At 36.0% G+C, this 22,773-nt stretch overlaps 1 protein-coding gene across 9 annotated transcripts in view; it reads right to left on the bottom strand.

Annotated features, from left to right (window-relative positions):
- The window catches only part of TMEM117 (transmembrane protein 117), a 484,559-nt gene that overhangs the window by 156,893 nt on the left and 304,893 nt on the right, over positions 1–22,773 (bottom strand). For all 9 annotated transcript variants that reach the window (XM_034644989.1, XM_034644994.1, XM_034644993.1 and 6 more), the window contains one exon: positions 13,825–13,922. In XM_034644989.1, the coding sequence (XP_034500880.1) occupies positions 13,825–13,922 (98 nt within the window). The remainder of the gene's footprint in view (positions 1–13,824; positions 13,923–22,773) is intronic.

The raw sequence follows: 22,773 nt of genomic DNA, 5'->3' as shown, positions 1-22,773 counted from the left end.
AAAAAAAAAAAAAAAAAAAAAAAAAAAAAAAAAAAAAAAAAAAAAGAAGATCGTACTCATTTAGTCTGTCATTGGCAATTGAACAAATATTTATTAAATAGCTAGTAAGCCCTGGGAATACTGAGCAAAACAAAACATCATCTCTTCCTTCAACTCACCATAGAAAACATGGTAAGAAAACCATGAAAATGCAGACTTTCATGGCACAGCGGGGAAGAAAAGCCTAACCTGTCGATCTTTGTTTCTCATTGGAGATTAGAGGACTTTAAGTATCTTTGACTCAGTTCTAGGTGAATCCCATTGGGCTGACACTACTGCTGGTTTAGTTCTGAGTCTGAGCCTAGATCAGCAGGCTCTTGGCAGTTCCTGAAAAGCAGTGTTACCTTTGCAGGTAAGTCCTTATGTGTAACCCTCCTGCTCAGAACTCCAGTGCCTCTAAGAACCGTGGGCAATTCCCACTCTGAAACCCAGTCCTATGACAAGGTTCTTACTACCAGGAAAAAGGTTTTCTTGTTGCCAGGTACCCACTGGGCCTGAGAATACAAGCTGTTTGAATCTTCCTGTATGAGTATTCATGTTGCTTCCTGCTGGAGCTTCTGTCATCTGAAGGTTCTGGTTCTGCTTCTCTGTGCTTCTTCTTGACCTCTCCTTCCTTCAAGCGCCTAATTAAACCCAACTTCCTCCATGAATACTTCTCTGACTACCCTAATCCTCTTTGGTAATGTTCTGTTTGCATATGGAACTCACGGTCAGTAGGAGACAATTTAATCTTTGTTCCCAATTTAATCTTTGTTCACGAACCATCCCATGTTATCTGCCATTCATAGTATTTATGTGAGTTTGACTTGCCCAAATCATTTGCATGGTTCTTGGGAGCTGGGACCATGATGCACGTTCACTCCATCCTCTGCAATTCTAGCCCAGTGGAGTCTATTTTTGGAGCTTATCAAATGCTGGTTTAAAGTATTTCTGATTCTGAACTACAGAAAACAAATAGAAGGATAGGTTTAAAGAAGATTGGCAGACAGCAACATTTACTTTTCAAAAGTTCACTGAGCCAAACTGAAAATGTGTTATGCTAAGAATATCTTCAGTTCCTAAATGCCTGTATTATAAGAAAATATTCATACTATATGATTGTTTTCTAAGGCTCATCAAATCTTCGAAGAGTTTTAATAAGTCTTCATCATTGAATGAAAATAGTTTACTTTAGTACCTGCAAAAGATTACACATTTAAAAAAATAACTTCATGAAAGATAACTTTTCCGTTCTAGATTAAAGAAGCTTCACTAAACATACGCGTGTTTCTGTACTGAGTACCGAATCAGATAAAAACAAAAAAAATTATTTTTATTATTTGTCTTTCTTGTTATTTGTCCTATAAAGAACATTTGAGACAACTGACAACCTTTGGATAAGGCTATAAATTAAAGAATTATAGCAATATTAATCTCCTGATTGTGACAATTAGACTCTGTTTATGTGAGAAAATGCCCTTGTTTCTAGAAAATACAACAAAGTATTTACTCTTTCCTAAAAGAAAAGAGTTTTAGGGAATACAATGAAATATTTATTCTTTCCTAAAAGAAGGGAATTGTCTCACGTTACTGCAGTCCAATTATCAAAATCAGGTAATTAATATTGATATACTATACTTATCTAACTATATAGTGAATGAGAGAGAAAGATTGACTAAAGCAAATGTCTTAAAAATCTGTCAGTTGGAGGGGCGCCTGGGTGGCACAGCGGTTAAGCGTCTGCCTTCGGCTCAGGGCGTGATCCCGGCGTTACGGAATCGAGCCCCACATCAGGCTCCTCTGCTATGAGCCTGCTTCTTCCTCTCCCACTCCCCTGCTTGAGTTCCCTCTCTCGCTGGCTGTCTCTATCTCTGTCGAATAAATAAATAAAATCTTTAAAAAAAAATCTGTCACTTGGAAAACATAGATAAAAGGTATATAGGAATTCTTTGTACTATTCTTACAACTTCTTTGTAAGTTAGAAATACTTCAAAATAAAATATTAGATCTGTAGATCAAATCAATAAAATATTTAAAGTATTACTTTTGCTGGATATGCTGTCTTAGGCCGTTTGGGCTGCTATAATAAAACACCACAGACTGGATAGCTTATAAACAAAGGATTTTATTTCTCTCAGTTCTAGAGTTTGGGAAATCCAAGATCAAGGCACCAGAGGATTCAGTATCTGGTGAGAGCCTGCTTTCTGGTTCAGTGCAAGCTGTCTTCCCACTGTGTCCTTACAGGGTGGAAGGGGGGAAGGAACTTCTTTTATAACAGCACCAATATGGGAGCCCCACTCTCATGACCTAATCACCTCTCAAAGGCACCCCCTCCAAATACCATCACAATGGGGATTAGGTTTTAACATACGAATTTTGGACAGACACATTCAGTCAATAGTATGTATTTTATGTAATACATGTCTCCTACTTATAAATTCCTATTTTACCTTTTGAGGCCTGTGTTCCATATTTTGACATGTGGCTTAGGAAAGACAAGAGTCATTCTGACTCTAAATAAACACTGTCCATATATTAGTATAAATTGAAAATTTTGTTCCAGTACTATGTTGAATAAAAGTGGTGAGAGCAGACAGTTTTGTTTTGTTCCTGACCTTAGGGGAAAAGTTCTCAGTTTTTCACCATTGAGTATGATGTTAGCTGTGGGGTTTATATATATATATATATATATAGCCTTCATTATGTTGACACGTGTTCCCCCTAAACCTACTTTGTTAAGTGTTTTTATCCTGACTGGATGTTGTACTTTGCCAAATGCTTTTTCTGCATCTATTGAGATGATCGTATGTTTTTTTTATCCTTTTTTGTTGTTGTTGTTGATGTGATATATCACATTGATGGCTTTGCAAATATTGAACCACCCTTGCATCCCAGGAAAAAAAATCCCACTTGATCGTGGTGAATGATTTTTTTAATGCATTGTTGGATTCAGTTTGCTATGCAGTTTTGATTTGCATCTCCCTGATGATGAGTGATGTTGAGCATCTTTTCATGTGTCTGTTGGCCATTTGGGTGTCATCTTTGGAAAAATGTCTATTCATGTCTTCTGCCCATTTTTTAACTGGATTATTTGTTTTTTAGGTGTTGATTTTATAACTTCTTTACATATTTTAGGCACAACGAACAACATCAAAGCATTTCAACCTTCAATACACTTAATGCATCCACCCCTCCTTCTAAAAAGAGAGAAAGCACATGGGACTCTGGCCAGGGGCCGGGGAGTGGGGTGGGGAACGTAGGAGCAGGATATTCTGAAAATAAGGGCTGGCATTACGGAACCAGCACTGCTGGTGGAATTTACTGTGGAGTGGGGTATCAACAGCAGTAGCAGTCTGGTACCTGAAAGAAACCACACATTAATGAGAATTGTCACAACCCTCAACTTGTCTTGGATGAACCCTTTCCTGGAGTCTTCACCTCCCTTAATTTTGATCAATGGCTCACAAAATAAACAATGATTCACTTCCACTTGATAATGGTGACAGAGTTGCCCTGCAGAGAACATTGGAGTATTAGTTATCAGCAATTCTGGTTTAAAAGCCAATCAGTTGTGAGTTTCCAACAGTGACTAATGTACCACATAATTAAATTTGTGGGTCACTGATCTCAGAACCAGATGTGAACCACAGTGAATCATGGGTACTAAACAGCCAGTTGTACTTTGGTGACACCGAGACTTTGTTGCTCCTCAGTCATTCTACAAAAAGCTGATAGCCAATTATAACTGGAGTGATTTAAGTAAAGAATGACAGCTATTCTGATATAATTATCAACTGAATAAAAAAATCTTAATTCTAATAGGCAGGTTTTGATCAAACCACACACACAAAAACACTTTTTAAAAGGAAGGTTTCTATGCCAGAAAAAGACATTACTGTAGCAGCATTTTAATCTGAGACATTTGCATTGTGGTCACTTTATAAATATTTGCAGGATGAAGAAAAATACTTCAAAGTATTCCACCAATGGTTCCTGGAAGATGTGGGGAAACAGCAAGAATGAAAATATCTGGGCTTTCTTTCTTTCTTTTTTTTTAAGATTTTATTTATTTATTTGAGAGAAAGTGAGGAAGAGAGATCACAAGCAGAGGGGAGGGGTAGAGGGAGAAGCAGACTCCCCCCTGAGCAGGAAGCCCAATGTGGGATACAATCCTAGGACCCAGGGATCATGACCTGACCCGAAGGCAGATGCTTAACTGACTGAGCCACCCAGGCACCCGATGTCTGGGCTTTAAGCTGTAGGATATCTGGAGTTTTGTTACTATGAAAGACTTGCATCTTTAGTCTACTAGAGATGGGGGAGTCCATGCATCATGAGAAAAAAGTGAAGACAGGCAGAGACTGTCCCACACTGCTATAAGGGGTCAAGTCACTATACTTGGTTAAATGCTGCCTTCTTTCCTCTAGAATTTATTGTTTCCAGTTTAATTTTGTGCATTTATACTATTATATGCAAACTCAGGGGAGTTTTTTGAAACCATGACCTAAACTTTAGAAATTTAATAAGTATGACTTAGGCCTTATGGCTTACAGGAGTACTCCATTCAACCAGCAGGTTTAAGACTAAAGTGGAATAACTGTCCTACCAATTCTTGTTATACAGAAAAACTACACGGTCTTTCTAAGCCTTTATTGAAGGGCATTTTTCTTTCAAAAATTCATAAATCCAAGGATTACTCTTGGGGTCCATGTTGCTATTTCAGGTCTTAGCAATTGGAATAAAGCCCTATAACTGAGAGGCACTATTAAAAAATTTAAGACCAGCTTATTTAATTCTTTTTCCTTAAACCTCACTTACCTTTAAGAAATAAGGAGAAGAACCTATGATAAAATCTTCTATAGTCAGTTGGGGCTGATATTGCATCACTGCAGTTATACAGCTCACAGTATTTTAGTGGACTTTCTAGTTGTAGAGAAAGCATGCAATTTGGAACCAAAATGATTTTTAAAGTACTGAAAATAAATATTTTAAAAATATTTCAGAAAAAAAAACTCATAAGCATTATACATTTTCTTGTAAAGCATCAATTGATCACAAAGTTTAAATACTTTATTATTTTATCATTTTAATGAAGCCTTTTATCTGAAGAATTTTTCAGAAATATTGTAGAATATTCCAGATTTGAAAGTCGTCACCAAAGTAATTAATTCAACAAGAATGTACTTAATGCTTGTTGTGTGTCATGTACTGTGCTAAATCCTAAAAAAACAGTAAGAAAAATGTTATCTTGCTCTCAAGAACTGTGATATCTACAAGGAACTTATCAACCTCAACACCCAAAATCACAAAAAATCCAGTCAAGAAATGGGCAGAAGACGTGAACAGACATTTCTCCAAAGAAGACATGCAAATAGCCAATGGTCACATGAAAAAATGCTCAACATCACACAGCATCAGAGAAATACAAATCAAAACCACAATGAGATACCACCTCACACTGGTCCAAATGGCTAAAATTAACAACTCAGGAAAGAAAAGATGTTGGTAATGATGTAAAGAAAGGGGAACCCTCTTACACTGCTGGTGGGAATGTAAGATGCTACAGCCACTCTGGAAAACAGTATGGAGGTTCCTCAAAAAGTTGAAAATAGAGCTATCCTACCGACCCAGCAACTGCACTACTGGGTATTTACCCCAAAGATACAAATGTAGTGATTGAATGGCCACCTGCACCCCAATGTTTATATAGCAGCAGTGTCCACAATAACCAAACTATGGAAAAAGTCCAGATGTCCATCGACAGATGAATGGATAAAGAAGATGTGGTATATATATACAATGGAATATTACTCAGCCATAAAAAATGAAACCTTACCATTTGCGACGACATGGATGGAACTAGAGGGTATTATGCTAAGCGAAATAAGTCAGTCAGAGAAAGACAAATGCCATATAATTTCACTCATATGTGGAATTTATGAAACAAGATAGATGAACGTAGGGGAAAGGAAGGAAAAATAAAATAAGATAAAAACAGAGGGAGGCAAACCGTAAGAGACTCTTAACTATAGGGAACAAACTGAGGGTTATTGGAGTGGTGGTGGGTTGGGGTATGGGGTAATTGGTGGTGGGCATTAAGGAGGGCACTTGATGTAACGAGCACTGGGTGTTATACGCAACTGATGAATCACTAAATTCTACCCCTGAAACCAATAATACACTATATTTTAACTAAATTAAATTTAAATACAAAATAAAGAACTGTGATATAGGCAGAAATGTGTAGAGAACTTAATCATCATTTTGACTTTACTACATTTCTTTTAAAATTTTAAAGGTATTTTAATTTAAAGCCTTATGAACTATTTATTCTACTAAAGAATGAAAATTACATACTAGTACATTTTTACCACAGAATCATTTAACTTAAGAGGCTCTAGTTCAATATCTGTGCAGCAAATAATTTGAAACAAGTTCTTTTTTAAAAACGAATATGCTCTGAACAAGACAAATCAATAAATAGCAGAACAGCAAATATTTATTTTTTTTCATAAGGAATATATTCATTTCTAAATATACAGACATCCCTCCAATCTTCTCTCTTATCTTCTGACAATACCCCCTTGTCCCTACTTCTTCCTCTTCTAATCACAGCTCAATCCAGTATAGCTCTGGCTTCTAGCGCAACATTCCAGAAAACCATTCTAGCAGAGATCACCAGAAAAATCCCATAGACACTATGCATTTTTATCTTGTTTGTTATATGTCTAGCATTTGACTGTTGATGTTGCTATATCTCTTGATATTCTCTCTTCTGGCCTCTACAATACACACTTTTCCTATTTTTAATATTTCTGTCTTGGATCTCATTCCCTCACTCTGCAGTTTCAGAGCCATATAAAGAACTCCCTATTCTCTCTCTCTCTCTCTAGTTGAAACACAATGTTACATTAGTTTCAGGTGTACAACATAGTGATTCGGCAAGTGCATAACATTACCTGTACTCACGATAAGCGTAGCTACCATCTGTTACCATACAATGCTATTAGAATACCATTGACTATATTCTATAATATATCTCAATTAGTTTATCAAGCTCAACATGCAGGTCTGGGCTTATTACCCCCCACCCAAGACTTACTCCCCCACCACAACGTCCTATCTCAGTGAATAGTATCATCATCTGCTCAGTTGCTCAAGCCTAAATACTCAAAGCTACCCTTGAATTCCCATACCAATCAACATGTTTCCTCCCATCTGACGCCTGCTGATCCTAAAATCACACTTAGGTTCTAGGTCCTTTATAAAACCATCCCTGGAGCTCTCTTAGCCCCACATCACATCATCAACACAGGCTGGCATTGCCTGTCCCCTCAGACAGAATTTCTCATCAGACAGAAAATTATGCTGTCGAAAGTCCTTATTTTCTCTTTCAGAGTTGTATTCTCAGCACCACGGAGAGCACCTGGTGCCAAGTAACAGCAATCACATACCAGTTAAAACAAAATAACAACTAATACACAATAGTATGTAGTAAAGCCGGGATTGTAAACCAGGCAGCTGGCTCCAGTGTGTGCTTCTAACCACTATTTCACATTGCATTCAGCACTTAATAAGTATTGATTTAAATAAGTTAATAAAAACAGACTTGCTCTTAATTCAGCAAAATTAAGTCTGGAGGGGCATGGGATGGTGTTAATACCCAGGTATAAAAAGATGCCTGAGAGTTAAATCTCTCAAGCATAAACACAGAATTTACTTTCTAAATGAAAATCTCCAAATAATATGACAATAATGTGACAAGACAGTTATGCAACATCAATCACCTTTTTATCCAGAAGTAGAGAATTTACAGCTGAAGTATATCCTTGGATCTCTCTGCTTAGAAGAAGCCAGACTTAAATGGAATCTGTTAACGTTGTGCATTGTTTAAAATTAAGGTGACTGATACAATAGGTACACAGCTACCTGAGTTGGGCTAGAAATGTTCTGCTTTTCCTCAGTGACAGAGGCTGCTTTTAATTATAGATAGACAACTGCTTCACAAGACATGTTGAAATGGAAGGAAAGCTGAAGACTAGAAGTCAAAATTCATCCAGAGAAAAGATAGAGGCTAATTTATTATTTGGGAAATGAAGGAAAAAGTTTTGCAGACTATAGTTGCCCCAGAACCTTTCATGAATTATTGTCTGATGTAAAAATTTTCCTCATAATTATGGTGGAATTATCAGAGCATATTAAATTAAAATTAATACTCTCTCATTATAAAGCCAAAAAAGAGTAAGACTTTTCTAGTTAAACATGTAGTGTCATAGAACCTTTAAGTTTGATGAAAATTTAGAAGTAATTTACTTTTTTCTCATTGAATGTGAAAATCCTTCTACTATACCTGTGATGGATGATATAGCCCTTGCTAGAATACTTCCACTGAAAGGAAATCCAACATTTCTTTTTTTTTTTTTTAAGATTTTTTATTTATTTGACAGCGATAGAGACAGCTAACAAGAGAGGGAACACGAGCAGGAGGAGTGGGAGAGGAAGAAGCAGGCTTCCAGCATAGGAGCCTGATGTGGGGCTCGTTCCCAGAACGCCGGGATCACGCCCTGAGCTGAAGGCAGATGCTTAATGACTGAGCCAACCAGGCGCCCCGGAAATCCAACATTTCATCGGGCAAGTTCACTTAGCATTGAGAGGCTCACATGATGAGGGACTTCTTTCAGACACGAATCTAAGTCTCCTACCGTGTGACTTACATTCATTAGCCTATATCTTAGTCTGCTTGGGCTGCTATAACAGAATACCACAGACTGGCTGGCTTATAAACAACAGAAAGTATTTCTCAGAGCTCTGGAGGCTGGGAAATTTAAGATCGAAGCACCAGCATGGTTGCATTTGGTGAGGGTCCTCTTCTTGGTTCATAGCCAACACCCTCTCACTGTGTCTTTACATGATGAAGAGGGCTAGGGATCTCTCTGCAACCTTTATTACAAAGGCACTAATCCCATTCATGAGGAATCTACCTCATGACCCAAGCACCTTGTAAAGGCCTCACCTTCTAGTACCATCATTTGGGCATTAAGATTTCAAAATATGAATTTTGGAAGGACACAAACATTCAGATTATAGCAGTCCATATTCTGCCCTCTGGAGCAAAGAGAATTACTCTCTCTTCAATATTTTAATCTTACAACAGAAAATAGCATTACAGATCTGAAAAGGATCATGCAGAATAACAAAACACATCCCTTTTGAAGAATAAAGAAAGGAAACTCACAGTCATACAGCATCCATACAGTTGCATACTAGAAAGCTATTGCTAAACCCCTTCTGACTGACCTTTCCCCTGATTCTTAGGTCTTTCTTTTTACTTTAGTATCTTTGATTGTTATTTGATGATTATCATGTTTCTCTCCCAGACCACATATGTTAAGATAATAATCATTTTTTGATTAGCCCTTGTCTGGTGAAAGCTAAACAATTTTGTTAGACTTTACTAATGACCATGATCTTCAAAAAAAGGAAATTGCAGCAGCTACATCTGTTTCCCAGTTAAGAATTAGGATAATCATGATGAAGAGATGTCCACCCAAACCATTACAGCACTAGATAAAGTAGCTTTTAAAATATAAAGATACTAATTACCCAAAAAATAAAAGATAATCTTCTCTAGGCATCAGAATGGAATAGAAGTGGACAGTTGCACACCGAAGCACCCAGCAACACCTTACTAACATTCCATTTTTGAAGTTCTCCTAGAACATCTAAGTAATCACAGACCACAATGTTGACCAAATGTTTTGCCACTATAACACCTGTATTACCATTTTTCCAGCTCCTATCAACAGTTTTTTTGTTTGTTTTTTTGCCATTTGCTGTCCAGCCCTTAAGATAAAAATTCCAGCCTTCTGTTACAGCAACACTTTGCTCCTGGGATCAATTTCCATATACAGGAGGATGCAGTTTCAAACAATCCCCACCCCAGTGGCTTAACATTTGCAAAGGATTATTTCTCACTCACACTATATGACCATGGCGTTGTTAAGAATGCTTGGTTTATGCTTGGTTCCCTAAATGACGAGGGCTCCAGCTAGATGTAAACTTCCACAGTTGCTGCTGAGAAAAGAGCTTTAGTGCTTCTCTTTGGCAGTTAAATGCTACCTAAGTGTGCCTGGGTGGCTCAGTCAGTTAAGCATCTGACTCTTGATCTCAGCATAATGGGTTCAAGCCCTGCATCAGGCTCCATGCTAAGCATAGAGCCTATTTAAATGAAAGAAGAAGAAGAAAAAGAAAGAAGAAGAAGAGGAGGAGGAGGAAGCTTCTATCTAGATGTGACATATACTACTTTCACTCACATTTTAATTGGTCGATGCAAGTCATGTGGTCAGACGGGGAAGAAAAATGAAATCCTCTCCTGTGTCTGGAAGGCAAAGAACTGGAGTACTTGTGAAGCCCTAATGAACACCAGATTTCCTAATCCCTCCCTCCAACAATTCCTCTACTAATCACAGAAGAGTGTCTCCCTTATTTTTTTTTTAAAGCTAAGCTTTGGGATATATTATCCCAAGATGCTTCCCATCAAAAGCATATAAATTGTGTCACTAGAGAATAAATAAAATGGGAAATAGAAGCTAATATAAACATCATATTACTTGATTTTAATATTTTTTAAATTTTTTATTGAGTATATTTTATACACAATGTTACTTTAGTTTCAGGTACGTATTACTTGTTTTTTTATGTCTTTGTTTATGTATATATTTGCTTCAGACACAAGTGAGTGGAAATGTTTTTCATAGCCCCTCTGGAAAATAGAAACAGTATATGAAATTAACCTAGGATTTAAATTCTTAGAACTTTGTTTCTTTTTAATTATCAAAAGGGCTGGGAAAGTGATTTTGGAAGGGAAGTTCTATAAATATTCTTCCCTCTCCCATTTAGTATTTCCAGTTTTCTTTAAAGATTTTATTTATTTATTTGAGAGAAGGAGACATAGCGACAGAGATAGTGGGAGAGAGCAGGAGCAGAGAGGAGGAGGAGAAGCAGGCTCTCCCCTGAGCAGGGAGCCCGACCCTAGGACCCTGGGATCACGACCTGAGCCAAACGCGGCCGCTTAACCGACTGAGCCACCCAGGCGCCCCCATTTAGTATTTTCATACAGAACGACCTTTAGTCTCAGCCCCCGCATAAAAGCCCATGTGCTGTAGCAGATTCATCTTCACGCAACTACAGAAATAGGAAACATTTGTTCAATGTAGAGACATCTATCACTAGGAATCAAGGAAGAACTCAGCCACAGAGCTGCAAAGGAAATAGTTTCTGACAGACATTTGTGAGTTAAAGCAGCTACGTGTAGGTAAAAGGTAAGTTTACTAGAACAAAATTGCATGTTGTACTGTTGAAACTGCTGCACATAATCACATTGCAACTTAAGAAAGCTTTCCTTTGCAAAATTTCATCTCCAGCGTAGGTTTTTCACACTAATCTCTCTTCCCTTAACTGGGGCAAAACCAAAGGAAAATAGCTCTTTTTGAGTGGGTAACACAGAGTGTGTAAATACTATCTTTTGTTTCATTTGAAACCTTGCCAGTGATTTCCGTGTTATCTCCTAGAGCTAAGAAAACAAATGTGCTTTATACTTGCTAAATCTCTTTTACCCAAAAAGTATGAACAAAACGGAAGACTGTGTTGCTTCCCACATAATTTCCATATTCAACTTTTTGCATTGGCTTTTCCTTTTTTAAAACCATGAAAACTGTTGACAAGATAATCTAACTGCATAGAAATGGATAAAATAGGAAAAATATTTTTAGAGTAGCATTTAAATTTTCCTCCAGTTATTTTACGTTTGCCATGATTTGAGATACTACTTTTTGAAATGTAACAATGAAAAGCCATCTCCCAGATATATTATTAATAATCAATCATTTTACAAAAACAATGACTGCATGAGTAAGTGTGAATTTATTGAACGGTTCTACATTACAGAGCATCATCTATTTGCCAGTGACTAAGTTATTTTATAACATGTATGTAAAATATGCTTTAGGTTATTGATTAGAGCTCTGTTATCACATAGGTCAAAAGTAAACCCATTTGTATAAAAGGGATGGGAACATACAGACCTGAGAAAATGTTCAAGGAAAACATACTAAGATGCTTAAGGAAAGCCCAGGAACAACTCCTCTCCTCTGAAATAGCATTTGCAGTTAAGAGTAGCTAATGACAAAAATCAGAGGTGCCTTCAGATTACTATATGCATGGCTCATTTCACAAACAGTATACATGTGACCTGAGTAACTGGCCACATTGAACAATAATCAGTAGGCTGCCTTTGAAGATGCACTAAATAATATAAAATTCATGTAATCATAATAAATTAAAATTGTTTTAAAATAGTCCATAAATGCTTTCGATATTAGCATCTACCTTTTTCTAAATTATGATTCCTAAAACCTCTGTAGAGAATTCTATAGGGTGGAATGATTGCCCAGAATCTTGTATTCTTAATATAGCACCATTACCTAAAAAGGGATTAAAGATAATCATTTGGAAATTTGCACACTGATGTATTCTTTGTTCTCCTAGAGGTAGTCTAGTGTAATGATTCAACGCTGGGTCTCTGGAGTCAGAGACCTATGCTCATGATAATAGTGCCTACCTTATAGGGTTGTCAGGATTAAATGGGTAAATAAATAGAATGTTAAATACCTAGCATAGTGCCTGATGCAAAACATATCCTCAATAAATATTTTCTATAATTATTATATTGTATATTATTCAGACAAGCTACATGGGGAGCTGACATGCAGGGGAAAAAAAATATGAAGGTTAAATGCACCACAAAAATAGGCCACACTTGACTCATAGAGACAAGGTATAAATAAACATCCACAAAATCATATTCATTTTTACAACACTATTTGAAATCTGCTTTTGTTTACCTTCTAAGAATCGAGTTCAAAATGCCATATTATCTCTATCAACATTTAATTACAGTCTTAAAGCACAAAGATAGCTTGGAGTGTATATTTTGCCCCCTGATTTTTGTAGCTTGTACAGGAAAAACCAAATCAACCGCCAGAATTAAATCCAAGAACAAACAACATTTTTTTCCTATCAATTCAAAAGGCAGGGGAGCAGGATGGAATTTACCCAACACAAGTTATCATCAACCCCAGCACCTCTCGGTGTGGTTAGTGCACACACCTTTTCATACATCTGGTTGACTCTGCAGTTGGGCAGTGTCACAGACCCAGGCAAAAGTGCCCTTCTTGCTGGCTCTTTATTCCTACCTTTTCTGTCTAAATTTGTTCAAATACACAAAAATAGTGGTGACTTGATGAAAAACAAAGTTCTATAAGACATGGATTATTTTTTAATTGCAATGATTGGGCTGGAGAGCTAAAGGAAATTACATAAAAAAGAAATGCCAATGAGCCAGATGTGATTTGTAAAGAGGTTTCCTCTCTGTATAACTTCTTCAAAGCAAAATTATATCCTGTCAAATATACTGGAAATTTAGAATTTACTGGAGACATTTTTATAGCAGATTTCATTGATGAAAATTATAGCTTGTTTTTGCTGAATCAAAAATCTACTTACCTCTGGTAAAATATGTATTACTATATTAGCAAATGTATCTCTTGTAAATGTGTATATGCAACAATGCGTAAGCAGAAAGTAATTCATAAAATAATTAGGATAATGGTTTTAATCATCTTAATGGAACACAGTATCTACTGGAAATGCCTCTCTAAATAGAATTCTATGTATCTTAAAAAAACTACATTCAACTCCTTTGTGAATGATGCAAGGCAAAAATCAATAAATGAAACAATTTCTTACCAGAATAAAATGATCCTAACATTTCCTTTCTTCCAGAAAGCTCTTGCGGATTTCCCCCAATCAGGATAGGGTTTGTCCTGAAGCATCATATCAGTGACCTGAAGCAACAAAAGGAATTTATTTAGCGCTTTCAGAAATCTTACATTTTAGGTTTAAATATTTATATAATTTGCACGTTATCGAGAATATGTACATATTTTAATGCCAGAATATATGCAGAGATAAAATTAAGAAGAATATACTTCTTTCAATTAAAAATTTCAGTAGTTCATTTGACTTCACATAACGAATGAGCACATTTAAGGTGGTTCAACATGTGAACGACTGAGTTTTTTTTAAACAATATCAATCAAGACTACCTTATTTAACGGGGCGCCTGGGTAGCGCAGTGGTTAAGCAGCTGCCTTTGGCTCAGGGCGTGATCCCAGCGTTCTGAGATCAAGCCCCACATTGGGCTCTTCCCCTGGAAGCCTGCTTCTCCCTCTCCCACTCCCCCTGCTTGTGTTCCCTCTCTCGCTGGCTGTCTCTCACTGTCAAATAAATAAAATCTTAAAAAAAAAAAAAAAAGACTACCTTATTTAAGAGGCCTCTTTAAGATACTATTAACCTTTTCATAGAAACAAAACATATATAAATTAAATACCAGTTATTGCTTGTCAAAATCAGAAACTCCAAAACCCAAATATTTCTGTGTCTAGATTTTTACCTATATCACTAGTCAAAATATTACCTTCCCTCCTCTCCATTTTTTCTTCCAATGCTGTGTGAGATATGGGACTTGACCCAGTTTTGTAGAATATTTAACAGCGTAGCCTTCCCCCACCTCCACACCATTTGCAGTTCTATGTCTTCTTTCAAAAATATTCTACCTCTCTTTCTCACATGCCAGACACTGCCCAACTTCTAAGGCCCAGGCAAAGTCACATCACTGTCACACATTGTGATGTCTTTACTGTCCCCTCCAAATGCAGCTCCGGATCCAGCCTTCTTATGTGGCTCACTGCTTTCCACTTTCTATTTTACTTACTACGTATATTTGTTCTCTCTCCATTAGGCTTTAAAAATCCTTGAAGGTGAAGATTGGCCCCTATATCCCTTTCAATGTCTAAGGTTCTTTTACATAAAAAACTTCAAAATATTTGCTTAAAGGAGAAATGACAGAATGATTTTATATAAATGCTTGTTTTTAAAAATGCATAAACAAAATAAATTGCTTATTGGCCACATCTCATATTAATGGTTTCAGAAAATGTCCAAAGTATCATAAATAGGTAACCTATTACAAAAGCATTTTTAAAAGTCTGATGGGATGGGGAATGAATTTCCTTCTTTCTTCTAATAAAGGAAAACATATTTGCATATGTGTACACACACTCACACATACACTTTTTCTTTTTTCCAGAAAATCGACCTTCTCTTCAAGAGAAGAAAACATTGTTTCATTAATTGGATTTGAATTTAATAATGTTCAAATTCAAACAAAAGGGCCAATTCAAAATTAAGAAAATTTATACATAATGAGATATATTGAATTGAGTAAGGAAGAATTTTCATCATCCATTAAAATATACTTCTCTCTTGCTCTTAAGGTGTTAATATTGCACTTATGTATAACTTCCAACAATGGCCTGACTTGGAATGGGTGAGATTTAATCATTTATGATGAAAGCTTTTTATTCAGCGGGGAGTCTTTCTGGATCAATGACCCCTTCAATCGTACTGGACTTTCTGTGGAAGGCACATCAATTCTCAAGCAAGTCCATCTCGTTGTGTTACACAGCAGCCCAGAAATGGTCTCTGGAAACATGCCAGGGCTTCACATGCTTATTTAAAATGCAATCTGGGCAGAGGTTAAGGAGCCCAGTCTCCCGGAAATATTCACTCTTAATTCTTCTTTATATACTTTCTCAACATAATATCTTAGTCTAGAACTCCCAAGTTTCTCTTGGTGGATGAGAACCAAAGGAAGTTCATTGCTCTTTGACGAGTAACACTGCAGATTTATACTAGCTCTAAGACAGGGCTTACAATAATTTTGTGTGATGTGGCACTGAATCTTCAAATTCAACAAATGCCATCAATGGTTTTAATACAACCTCTGTTAATTTCTTGAAACTGTTAATTACATTGATAATTGAGCGCAACTAACATTAAAAATTCAAAAAATTCAAAAATTCATCTATTTATTTTCTTCTTCACAATCTAAAATTACAAGTGTTTATTTTCTTTAATGCCCACGCGTTGTATCTTTGATCAAAGAAAATTCATGAGATTTGTCAGAATGAACAAAAGGAAGAGGATAAAATAAAATTTAAGGATGAATCAAGTGAGTTATACTGTTACTAAAAAGTGAATAAAGGCAAAAGTAGAAAAATTTAAATGCCATATATTCTTGGGCATAAAAAGCGTTTTATATCATACCTTCCCTTGAGGAAGGAATTGCTATTCTTCCAAACAACAATTTCATTCACTACTCCTCTGTAACTTTCTTGAATAGCAACTCTTTTTTCAAATTTTATTTTTACAAAACCTCAAGGTTAAGTAAATAAATACTTAAATAAATATTTCATGTTTTACCAGGTTCCTAAAAGATTTAATTAATTCTGTTCAGCAATATTTACCCTGTTCCAGAAAGAGTCTACATGGTAATAAATATTTCCAAGGAACAAAATGATTACTGGGTGGATTTTATTCAATTTTCAATGTTTTCTCCAGGGCACTTTCTGGGAAATACTTATTATATTTTCTAGAAGAAGGCAATCTGCTGCTGTATGACCAATTATTACAGCAGCATGTTTTGTAAAAATGACATTCAAGGATAAAGGATTTTCTCAGGAAAGTGGCAAGATGAGGCAAAAAAAATGCACTTTTTCTTTTTTCCTGATGCCCAGCAGCTGGTCTTTTTCACCCCTCGCTCCAACTCTTTAAGTCATATCATCAGATCAATGTCAGGTCACTTGCAGTTAAATTGGCAGGAGCAGAGACAGTCATTAAAGGGATGCATTCAATAAAGAAAAATCCAATTACCTTCTGCATTAGAGAAATCAAATTCATTTCTGGTGCTGGTCAAGGACAGTCTTTGTGGGGAAAGATGCAGGAAAGGCAGGACTAAAGACCATGCACAAAGGTTGCTGTGTAGCATAAATATAATACAAAATTTGTTGATGCTTCTCCCACAGGAAGATTATTAGAATTCAAAATCACAGGTCTTTCTTTCTAAGCTGGGAGAAATTTGTTTAACTCTTTGAGTGTCACAGTCCTTGCCTTTTCCTGTCCTCTCTAGGTCTTTGCACAAAACTCAGAACTTCATTACAGTCTTACCACATCATGCCTTGTCGGGTAGTCTCTATAAGCTATTCTAGGGCATGGGTATTATACAATCAATTGTGCATTGAGATTTAAAAGTCAATAAGTGATTGCAAAAGCAGTTTACCTATACAAGAATCTAAGTGGAAACTTTGCTCCCCCATAAGCTGCGCCAATGGGACATGGGGGTAAAAATGGCAGCACAAAGACATCAGTGACCACAGTAATATCTTACATTCGCTAGAAAACTTCATGGATTACAAAGTTCCCAGAGGTACTTTTCTTAACAGTTGTCAAAGCAACTTTATAAAGTTAGTCATTATTTTCCACCAATGGAGAAAGAGAAATCAGTGAGATGAAACAACACATCAGGGTCACACACCTAACGGACCGTTCCATGCACCAGCTCTGCAGCCAGCCAGCCTGCCTGGATGACTTCCGAGTTTGTCTCTTACTAGTTTTTGATTTGGGACAAAATAATTAACCTCTCTGTACCTCAGTTTCTTATTCATCATGTATGGACACACAATAGATATGAACAGGTGTTCTAAGAATTATTGGTGTTTTGTTGTCATCTAGAACTTCTACTTAATCATTTTGCATCATCTGACTGTGTTAAATCATTGGATTTAGAGTCAAAGGGCTTGACAATCAGTCTCATCTCTTCCGTATAGACAAGACTGTCATATATGGAACTATTAGAAAATGATAAAGATTTATATATATATGTATATATATATAATCATAATGTTAAAATATGTTACAGCCTAAAATTGCTGTGAAAAATCAAACCTATTGCCAAAGGTTGCAATAATCTGAGGTTTCACAGAGGATGAGAGTAACATAACTGAGCACTGATTTGCATCCTGTATCATTCTCCAGCTTTGCTGGTTTTATATTCCTAGCCTGATTATAAACTATTCACATACAGGTACTACATAATGTATCTATGGTCTTATTTGATATAGTTTTATGTTAAGCATGTGATGTTAACGAAAAATATTGACTTAATAGAGAGAAAAGGTCACAATACAGTAACAATGACTATGGCTACATGGTGCCACTCTTGAGATTGCTGTTACGTAGCAGAGCATCATTTAAGAGAAATAAACGCTATTCTGTTAATACACAAGCAGACACATTAAGGATATTGATGTGCAAACTCATAGATATAATTTTGCATGTTATTTTGCAACTTCTTTCTATTTAACAACATATCTTGAATATCATCATATATCAGTACAGACATTGCTATTTAAATAATTTCCTCTTAAGCAAGGTTTCAAGTGTACAGAGCCAGAGTTAGTCTCTGGAAAATTCTTCTAAATCCTTCAGGCCACATATTCAAGAAGCTTGACAGAAGTTTTCTTAAATTTTAAGATGACCCTGACATTTTTCATAAAATTGCAAATAAGTATTAAAGATGAAAGAAACCTTTCTAGACCATCATTAATAAAAAAATAAATTGTAATTTAAAATAAATAAATCTTTTTTTCCTTCTCTCACCATACATTTACAATGTGCATCCCACTGAAATATAAAATGTTTCTATATTGTTCTAATTACCTTTATAATTAAACGTCATTTAACGTACATATTATTTAGATTTTTATTTACAAATGAGCATTGACCAAATTATTTAATTTCTACTTCTCCCTTTGCCTTTTTACCCTCCATCACCTTACTATACTTGTTATTTTGCCCATTAACTTTTTGACTCTTTGAATGTATCATATCCCTATTTTATTCATCATCTTTAAATGGTATCGTCTTCCCTCATCTATAAAAGATAAGAAAATCAGAATACTATACTTTCTAACACTATGCATCATTTCTGCATTGTTAGGGTCTGGGAATACTCCTCTATTCTGGTTTATAATCAGACACTAGACATTTCTTTTAACCCTGGTCCTACAATCAAACTCTTTTCCAGTGCTGCTGGAGTTTTTCCACTACTTCTAATGCTTGCATTGCACTTTGTTCTACAACATATTCTTTGGGAAGGGTCATGAGAACAATGTAGGTTCCAACCAATTGTTTAATTTCTTATATTTGACTAATAATTAGGCTGAGTGTAAAATTACTGAATCACTATTTTCTAACCTTCGAATTAAAGGCATGGCTTCCCTTTCTTAATACTGTTGAGTGATGCCATGGAGAAATCTGAAAAAAAACTGAAAACTGGATTTTTTTTTTCCATCTTCACAGGTGAATTGGATTTCACTGCTTAGATGCCCAGTTTTCCCTTTTCTATCTTGAGTAGAATAATTTTGCTGTTTATTGATTGTTGTCTGTCACTTTTCCAGGCACAATTGGCCCTTTCAGTCTAAAGATTCAAGTCTTTCTTTACTCTGTTAAGTCTTTTAAGAATCCTTAACTTTATTTTTCTTTTCCATTATTTTAGTTCTATTCTTTAGAGAAACAAATCTGCAGATACTGGTTTTCTCTGTCTTCCCTTTCTAATTTTTAATTTCACTCACTCAGTCATGGCCCCTACTATGATTTTGGGTACGTCCATTAATGTTTGGGGAAAGTCCAATTTGACCTTTATTTCTCTAATTTTCTTTCTTCTGCATTTCTTTCCTGAGCCTATCATCTCATTTCATCTTCTGTTGTCTCATAGTGTCTTTTCTGAATTTTTGTCTCATTGCTTTGAAAATTTATAAAGACAATGACTTCATTATTTTTTTTAATTCATTGGGGTTTTTTTAAATCATAATTTTTCTCTGGTTCATAGTATCATTTTTCCGGTCAGGATTCTTCACCTGCTACTGGACTTGTTATTTTCTTTCTCTATTATTCTTAGATACAAAATTCTCACGCTATTTCCTTTGGAATTGATTGCCGCGTGAATGATGTGAGTTTTTTCTGGACTAGCACTCTGCAAGAGGTTCATGTTGCAAGGGCCAGGGCCCATTCTCAATCATCACGCCTCATCCCTATTGCTCCAGGCCTCTGGAGTGTGCCACTTGCCTTGGAGAACTGTCCTTTGCCAACTTCGCCTGAGATCAGTAGTCACCATATCTCCTCTGAGCATTGTCTTGAAACTTAGTTGACAGTCACTACATTTGGCAATCCTTAATCACAGATTGTGCTTCAGAGTTAAAGATATGATTTACTCTTATTTAAGATAAAGTTAGCATCTCTGATTCTTGTACTCCATGTTCTTTTGGTTGGTTGCCAAAATCTTCCCACTTTAAAATGAAAATTCTATATTGCTATCTGAAGTGGTTATTAAGTGGCTTATTTATGTGGCACATATTTTTGGCAATTTTGAGGCCATATCACCAAAAATAATTACTACATCTGTGATATTGTCTCTTTTTTTAAAAATAGTACCTATCAGATGACCTAAATCACATTCAAAATCAGTTTGTAATTAACCTTGTTTTAGATTGTCTTTCCCAAATACAACTTTGTCAAAAATAAAATCATTAAATATAATATGAAATTTGCAGGAATTTGAACATAAGGCAGTTTCAGATTTTCTGAGAGAGGATTTGAAGAAAAGCTTTGCTTTATATTCAGCATATGTCATAATATAAATTTTAATTAGGTTATCTGGCTACCCATATATATTATATAAGTGAGATGTGAAAGGTATTTAGCCAATGGAATGCTAAGTATTCTATAACGGTATTTAGTAGGTAGAATTTTCATCTCTTAAAGATAATATGCATATTATCTTTAAGATAGGCATTTTCCATTTTGATGATATCTCCTGTCTCATGATAATTACAGCAAAATATGCCATCAGCAACAGATGATTCTCATGCATTTCTATAATTACTTTTTAAACACTTGGATAAAGGTCCTTGTATAATTGTTATAATGACCAAGATATTTTTGTTTGTTTTTTAGTTCCTTGTCCACTTAAGAAAGTTAACTGAGGGGCACCTGGGTGGCTCAGTGGGGTAAGCACCTGCCTTGGGCTCATCCAGCCCCATGTCAGGCTCCCTGCTCACTGGGGAGACTGCTTCTCCCTCTGCTGTTACCACTGCTTGTGCCCTCTCTCTCTTGCTCACTTAAGACTATTAGTGACACATTGCCCCTCGTTGAAGTATTCTTTCCCTGACTTTGTTGATGCCACTTTTAGTTGAATTTCATTGAGACACATATAGGTACATGCCAGAAAAATTATTTAGATAGAATTATTAGCCAGGACTTGGCACTTACTAAGCATGAATAGGCAATTAACACCAAGTTTTCAATACCAAGCAAACCCATATTATGGCAAGTGCTTTAAAATTTCCAACGGGGGTTCATTCAGGGACAAGGTAGAAAATTACAAAGTTCTTTTAATTTGTAAAACCAGACTCTATGTTTGAAGACTTTTGCTTCTCCCCGAAATTATGGTTCAGAATATACTCATTTACCAATAGCCAAAGCCAACATCAAAATGAGTGCATCTTTACATAGCCAGTCCAAGAGGAGAGACTGCTTATCATTATGAAGAACATGAACACTGGCAGAGAGTTATGAGCCACTGGTCACAAACCATTGACACAAGAAAATGTCAACACTTAAACTGAGGAGGAGGAGAAGATGGTGAGCAGGGTTCCAGAGTTTCTTTCAATTATTCATTTTACCTCTTTCTTCTAAGCAGATTAAAAAAAGTTCTTATCCACACTGCAGCTCTATATCCCAAATTCCTCCCAACATTATCATAACTGTAGTAAGTCTGCCTTCATTATTTTTGCTTTTAGGATGTTTTAATTTTTTTTCCTTTTTAAATTTTTTCTTCTTAAATGAAGTAAAGTTGACATAATAATATTATATTAGTTTCAGGTGTACAACATAGCGATTTGACAAGCTATCATTAGAAAATGCTCTCAACAAAAAGTGTAGTTACCATGTGTCCACACGAGGCTATTATAATATTGACTACATTCCCTAGGCTGTACTTTTCATTCCCATGACCTTTTTATAATTAGAAGCTTGTACTTACTAATATCTTTACTTATTTTGCCTATCACCCACCTCTCTCCCCTCTGGCAACCACTAGTTTGTTCTCTATTTATGAGGTTCCTTTTTTTTTTTTTTAAATTTTTAACTGCTGACAATTTTTAAGCCTCACTGCCCCCTCTCCCCCTTCTGTCCCACACCTGAGAAAGCTGATAAGAAAATCCTGGTGCTCCTTCCTTTGCACCAAGCGGGAAGTTCAAACTCTGTGCAGGAACCCTCACCCTGGCCCCACCCCATATCCACCATAAAAACCCCAAGACAGTCTCTTTACCTGCCTCTTTCAAGCATTTCTGGATCCCTTTGAGAGCCACCATGCTCTTCCTAGAATCTTCCCTATGTGAGGAATAAACCTTTTCATACCTTCTTGGTGCAAATGGGACATCTTCATTCTCAATATCTAAACAAATTTGGGATGGAAGATCCATCCTACTTTTTAGGAATATTCACACACCGTAACAAACCCAACATATGGTCATAGGGGAAGCTTCTTGTGATTTTTTTACGCATATCTTTTTTGGGATCTTACCTTTTTCTTATGGAATCTTGGCATCTTCTAATGCAAATATGTTCTATTGCCAAACAGCAGGGGAAAAGGCCTGCTGGAATTGAGGAATTGAGAGATTCTCAAGGAAACTTCACTGTATTCCTGAAACTCTAGCTCCATGCTATGAAAAAAGG

Source organism: Ailuropoda melanoleuca, chromosome 16 (genome assembly GCF_002007445.2).
Source record: "Ailuropoda melanoleuca isolate Jingjing chromosome 16, ASM200744v2, whole genome shotgun sequence".
NCBI lineage: Eukaryota > Metazoa > Chordata > Mammalia > Carnivora > Ursidae > Ailuropoda > Ailuropoda melanoleuca.
The sequence above is the reverse complement of the archived record's forward strand: the minus strand, read 5'-3'. Positions and strand labels throughout refer to the sequence as shown.